Source organism: Stegastes partitus, unplaced genomic scaffold (assembly GCF_000690725.1).
Source record: "Stegastes partitus isolate 25-593 unplaced genomic scaffold, Stegastes_partitus-1.0.2 Scaffold898, whole genome shotgun sequence".
In the NCBI taxonomy this organism is placed as follows: domain Eukaryota; kingdom Metazoa; phylum Chordata; class Actinopteri; family Pomacentridae; genus Stegastes; species Stegastes partitus.
Genome location: NW_007578629.1, coordinates 84,254 through 91,326, shown reverse-complemented (window position 1 = coordinate 91,326; position 7,073 = coordinate 84,254). Strand labels below are relative to the sequence as shown.

Genomic DNA, 7,073 nt, shown 5'->3' with positions numbered 1-7,073 from the left:
GCCTTAGTGCCTCAAAACAGAAAGCTGTTGAGGACCTGCAACAGCAAACCCCTCCTTTTATTGTTACCATCATTTAAAGGGCCCTATTGTGCACAGTTAGAGGTTTATAGTTTCATTTTTTGGGGTTTACTAGAACAAGTTTGCAGACTTTAATGTTCAAAAAACACTCGTTTTAACTTCTGTCCCTTTAAAGCCTCCACCTTATGGATCTACAAACAACACATGAATACCTGTGGAGCAGTTACATACTGAAGAGCTGCACACATCAGCTCCTGTTTAGAGCGACTATGCACATGAAATCCTTTACCGCAGGCTCCTCAAAGTAAAATATAGATCCAGTTTTGGCCCTTTGCAGCTTTGTTATCATTCTTATTTAAATCTAGTGGTAAAATAATCAGATGATCTCATCTGAAATGGAGTCTGGACAAGATTATGTCCTTAAACGCGGCTGTGAATGATAGATTGGACGCTTTGTGATGTTCGTCTCTCCTGCAGCCTCTCGGTGCTTTGTACACCTTCCAAGTTCGATCTGCTTTGATGTTCTGTCTGGAAGTTGTCTGGCAGCCTCAGTGTGATGTTAAAAAGCAGCATATTTCTTGCGTTGTTAGTCGGCGTTCCTGCTCATTGCAAAGGTCGCTTTTTGTTCTGATTTGCAGCAGCTGCTCACTTTGAGGCAGAGAGGAGCTGCAGCACATGTATGCACACGCGTGTTTTTACAGGAACATACTTCAGATACATGATCACACCTGCGCCGACGTCTGTTCTCGTGCCTTCCAGTCCAGAGTACTGTAAACGCCTCGGGTGCTGCAGGCAGCATTAAATCTGAACTGTCTGTCAGGAACATAATATCCATTTAGCATCTCAGCTTTACCGTGACAAGCTTATGCATTAATGGAAAGAAACTACTCATTTACTGCACTTTCTACTTCTGTTCTACTACATTTCAGGGGGAAATTTACTTCTTTCTAATCCTCTAACAGCAGCCGTTGTAAGTTTTGCTGCAGATTTTTTGCACACAATAACAACACAAATGATGATTTTATGAAATATGGTGGATTATTATAGATCAAAACACAGGGCGTCGTACAAATCCAGTCACACGTAATGACTTTCTTTCTAGTTTTGCATAAATTGCTGTTTAAAAAAGTCACATTTCACCTCCGTCTCTGCAAAAACTTTGACTTGTCGCAGCAGGAAAAGCACAGGTGAAACACATTTTTGACTCGGTACCATTCGCTGGAGTTCGCTCATCGAAATGGAATGCGGCTGCTTTTAATGTTATCAATTACACCTGTGCTTTTCCTGCTAGGACGAGCCAACGTGTCTGCTGTGGACGCACTGAGAGTTTTACTGCCTGTTGCTTAACTCTTTTCTTACGCCGAAAATGACCAATCCAGACTTTTGTAGCTTCTGAAATACTCTGTGTGCATGAATGAGGTTTGACTAGAAAGAAAAAAACCCTAAAGTTTGTCATGAAAATGTCTGAAAGCCTGCAGGTGATTCAGAAATCTATACCGCATTGTAAAGGAATTCATTCAAAGCAACTCATGTTTTCTAGTTTGCTTCATGTAAATGTAAGACTTTTGTAAATTTGTAGTTAAAATAGAACCTAAATTGTCATTTTGTTTTTTGTCCTCTGGACAACTTTAGACAACAGGAGTCCTCTAACTTTAGGTACTTTGATTTGAAATAATGAGTTCAATAAATGAGCAGCTCACTCACTCAACTCAATAAAACAAGTTTATAGGAAACAAAACTGGCAACAAAACAGACTTTCTAGGATGCATTTTTAACGCCATCTTGATAAATCCCTGCTAAACATTCCTCCTTTTCATCTTCAGCAGACACGAAAAAAGAGTGTTTACATGCTTTCTGCATGTTAAACTTGATTAAACTTGACTTTTTAAAAAAGAACGTCTGCCATAACACCAGTACGTTGATTGTCCTCCAGCACCTATGTTGAATCATTGTTGTACTTTGTGCTCTGAGGTGGACACAGCCTTCAAAGAACTCGTCGTTTTCACTGCAGCAGACACAAACAAAGATGTTTTTTGTCAAATAATCACAAATATAATTCAAACTTCTTCTTCGTCAGACTGCTAAAGGAGCAATAAACCTAGTTTTGCGTTTTTGCTGATAGACTGTCAGTGGAAGGCACAAAGTGTAATTTAACAGAAATGTACGGCCTCGTCTTTGAAAAACAAATCGTATGTTAAATTTGTTCAAACTTGACTTTATTTAAAGACCATGTCTTGCAATAAATGTGCAAATTGTGCCGGTCAAAGAAATGAGGTCCCAAATTTGTGGATATTAACAATGCAGGTGCAAAATTGTAGGTGTTTACAGTTAAAAATATATATATAAAAACACCGTTATTGAATCATTGATTTATTTTTAAAATGTGTGCTCTGAAGTGGACGCAGACTGCAAAAAACTTGTCATTTTGTCACTACAGCAGAGACGAATAAAGAGTTTTCACAGGCTTTTTGTAGAATAATGACAAAAATAACTCAAACTTCTTTGAATAAATGCAAATGTCACCCTGCTGGAGGAGCAAAAAACCTCATATTTGCGTGTTAAATTTGTACAAACTTGACTTTTTTAAAGACCAATGTACAAAAGAACGTGCAATGAACGTGCAAATCGTGCTGATTGAAGAAATGAGGTGCCAAATTTGCAGATATTAACAATGCAGGTGCAAAACTGTAGGTATTTATAACAAAAAAAGAATATTAAAAACATCAATGCATTGATTTTCCTTTAACACTGTTATTGAATCATTGTTGGAATTTGTGCTCTGAAGTTGATACAAGCTGCAAAAAACTTGTCTTTTTTGCTGCAGCAGACACATACAAAGAATTCTCACATGCTTTCTGTAGAATAATCACACAAATAACTCAACGTTCCTTGAAGAAACGTGAACATCAGACTGCTAAAGGTGCCATAAAGCTCATTTTTGACCTTTTGCTCAAATTAGCAGACCAGTTAAGAGACAAAGTGTCATTTCAAGCCGATGGAATCTAGAAAAATTCAAATTCAAAACAGCACTTTTCTTTGACTGCAGCTTAAATAAACCTTACAGAGATGGATTACAGCTGCTTTAAGTCAAAGATCTGCATACTTCTCCCGCCGCCTGGCCTGTGTTTTGAGATATAAGAGCTGATATTCAGGCACGTGTTGCGGGGAGGCCGGCGGCTCACGTTACTGCTGCTCACATCTGGGCCCCTTCAGATACATTTTGGGGGCACCAGGCACAGTTCAGTTTCAGTGTCTTTCATCCAGCAATTAGATGGGGCCCTGCTCTGGCTGCTGATTGGCTGCGGGACCCTCCTCCCCCCCGTCTCCGTCTTACATAATGAGCCTCAGTGTTTGAGTAAACATGGCAGGAACCTTTGGGTGATGTTCTGGAGAAACGTGCGTCGCATCAGCACCACATCTGCTCGGCGATAAACAACGCAAACGCTGTTTATATCTCACAGTTTCAGGAATCACGAATGATTCAGATGAAGAGAAGTTTCCTGTAGGAGTTTGTTCACTGTATTAAGTCCACATTTTGCTTTTGTGTTGGTGTTTACGTTGGAAAAAATGGTCTTATTCCGGCGCAGAGTTACTTTCCCATACAACTAAAGTACAGCCTTAAATGTGTGTTCAAGGACGTGTCGTTTAGTTTGGGAATAAACGTGATTTGTGACCTATGACGTGGCAGAAAAGGCAACAAAACAGGAAAATATTCACATTTAAGAAGCTGGAATTGAAGATTTTCCTCGTGTGCGTTTTCTCTTTACATCATTTTTCAAGTTTAAATAAATAAATGATTAAAGAGAATTAAATGAAAAATAATAGAGTTTTAAAAATGAGATGATTAAAAATAGACAATGATAATAATAAAAAAAATAACATTTGAAATAGAAATAGATATTTAAATATACATATGAATGAAAAGAAATATATATTTACATTTATTTTGAGCTGAAAGTTTGGCAAAGTATGTTGGTTCATTTGGATGGAATTAGTTCAAAATGAGAATTAAACTTCTCCAGTTTCTCATCTGAAGATAGTTTGATCATGTAAATTACCTGATTGTCTTCTTTTCAAAATCCATTTTTATAAACTTGCTTTAGTTCTCTATTTTATTGTATTATTTAATTTTTTCGGTTTATTCTCTTTTACAGTTTATTAATTTACTTGTTTACATTTTGAAACAAACATTATTTGTGACCTGTGTTGTGGTGAGAAAGGCTGGTTGGAGGAAACAAACCAGAAAATATTCACATTAAGAAGCTGGAATCAGAGAACATTTACATTTTTTTTGGTTAAAAGGGATTCATCTTCTTCTTAAAACCCATCGTTATAGACCCACTTTATGTTCTTTTTAAAAATTTGTTCTTTTTATTTTCTTTTACCCTTTATTTATTAATTATTACTACTGTTATTATTTTTTACTTCTAGCCTTGTCTTCTCTCTATTTTCTTTTATTCCACTTGTTCTTTTCTTTACTTGATTATTGCATTTTATCTGGTGTTGTATGAACTTATTTGGTAAGTCTTTTACCATGTCTAACTAAAAAAAAGAGAGAAAAAAAAAAAGACAAAAGTATAATGTCAGTAATATCAACTGTACAGCCGCATCTTTACTTGTGAAAATTACACATTCAATCTGTTCAAACTTGACTTTTTGAACCGTCACAGCACCAACACGCTGGTTTCCCTCCAGCACTGTTATTGAATCATTGCTCTAATTTGTGCTCTGAATTCGATGCGGCCTGTAAAAAAAAAAAAAAAACTTGTCATTTTCAGGGCAGCAGACATGAACAAAGAGCTCCACATGCTCTGTGCAGAATAATCACACACACAACTTCTCTCTGTCTCGTCCCTGTAATTAAACGGCTCAAACAGCTGTGCTCTGCTCCCATAATGCACCTCTCAGGATGTGTCGCCATCATCGTACCAGCTGCTGCATTTGAAGTGATGCGTGTGGGCTCCGGCAGAATACAGGAAACATTCAGGAAATGATAAAAGATAAAGTGGGTCTGCTAAAGATGCTGAAGCTGGAGGACAGTAGCAGGTGACTGGGGAAGCTGTGAGTTCACACTGACATGGTTGCTGACGGGGATAATGATGGAGGCTTGTAAATCAGTGTCATCAGAGTTTTCTGGTGCAGATTGTCCTGTTCTGTGACGCTCTTTATCTAATATTGTAACACCGACAGCAGCAGTGTGAGGTCAGGAGGATCCCTGTGTGTTTGTCTGCTCAGGTTCTGCACCGAGAAGATGTTTGAACTGTTTAGAAGGATATGAGGAGATATCAGTGTCTTTATCAGTAATGCAAATGTTTTACACGTCAATAAAGCTTATCCTGTAAACAGTGTTAAACGTCTAACAGCGCTCTCCGTCTTAGTTCAGCATGTGGACATTTGCTAATTAGTGCTAAACACGAAATATAAGTGAAGCGGATTGGATTGTTTTTCCAGGTATTTAGTCATAACCCAAAGAAGTGGACCTATGTAACCCTCTGGACCTAAAAAAGCTCACAGGCAGGATGAAAAAGCAAGTTTCCTTTTATAAAATCACCAAAATTACACCATTTGTCAGAGCGAGAAACAGCAAAAACAGAAAAACCAGCGTATTTTCGGCTGTGAATGTATCTCGTGTGTAATGCAGGTCATAGCTTAGTTCAAAACTGGAAACTTAGTGATGAAAGAAAGTTGCTTGTATATAATATATGAGGTTATTCTGTCTTAAATAAAAAACAAAACTAAGTTTAAGTGAGTTTTGTGTTGCAACTGTAAAAATTGTTTGTTTTTTTTAAAATCAGATTATACTGTAATTTTAACACCCTTTTATCTGTTTTCTTAAATTACAGACAATATCCAGCTGAGTCACAGGAAAAAAAGCATTTATTTATATGATAACTGTAAAAAAAAATACATAAATAACATTTTAAAAACAGGCCATAACTGTACATAATATCTGCTTAAAATATACTGTATGTAATGTAATTTCTACCAATAGTAATTTGTTCTTTTACAAACATATCACTATTTCACAGATATTTGCTGTTAATTGAAAGAAATTTATATTTTAATGATAAAAAAATTCCTAAAGCTGTTATTTTACAGATTTTCCTGGTTCTGTTAAATTACAGAAAGATTTGGTAAAATTGCAGGAAAAAAGTATTAATTTGAAAGTTAACTAAAAAATATAATCGGTCAAAACTGAACATAGTGTTGACATCAAAACAGTTTTACAAATAGCAATAATTTAACCATAAAATTTGCACAAGTTGTACTGAATTTATATCAGCAAAAAAAAGAATTTATTTCACAGGTATTTGCTGGGTTCTTTTTCCTTTTTTTTTTTTTTTAGTGTTTGAGTAATAAAGCATTCTACTGTTTTTTGACATATTTTTTCAGATTTTTTATTATTTTGTTTTGTTCTTGGTACTGTCTACTCTACATAACCCCTCTTCTTCTTACCTGCACCACATCTGAAATCTCCTGCTTGATCCACTGAATATCTTCTACGTTTATCTTCATGTCTTTCAGGTGGATTTTGCCAAAGTCCTCCACTACGTCGGCGCTGGAGTCGCCTTCCCCTCCAGTATGTTGTTCGTGTGCCTTCAGTCGGCTCTGACCTACAGACTGGCCAAGACCCAGGACGAGTACCGGATAGGCCACCTGAGAGTGGGGATGGCCCTGCTGGCTCTGATTGCCCTGGTGCTCAGTATCCTTGAAGATAGTCTGTGTTTCTACTCACACTTTAAGGTTGTTGTTCAGACATTTTGAAGCGATTGATGCCCAGAAGAGAAAGATGGATAATGTGGGGGAAAAAAAAAAGACGTGAGAGCAGCAAATGGTCTCCAGCTGGGAACTGAACTGATCTCTTGCTGTTCAGGACATTTCTGCTTATGTGGGGTAAAGTTTTACCACTTTGCTGTCTGGCATTTGTATATTTAGTCAAATTTGGCATTTTCCTAAAAGGATTAAGGCTTTTATTTTGAAGCCAGCTGTTTACCCGCAGTTTTTAATCATTGTGTGATTTGGCGTCAGTTGTTTTGAGAAGCTCATCTGTTTAC

The 7,073-nt window shown here is 36.9% G+C and overlaps 1 protein-coding gene across 1 annotated transcript in view; it reads left to right on the top strand.

Annotated features, from left to right (window-relative positions):
• The window catches only part of LOC103366017 (transmembrane protein 150A-like), a 34,200-nt gene that overhangs the window by 24,718 nt on the left and 2,409 nt on the right, over positions 1 to 7,073 (top strand). Inside the window, exon 7 of the mRNA XM_008293628.1 lies at positions 6,544 to 6,721. Coding sequence (XP_008291850.1) covers positions 6,544 to 6,721 — 178 coding nt within the window. The remainder of the gene's footprint in view (positions 1 to 6,543; positions 6,722 to 7,073) is intronic.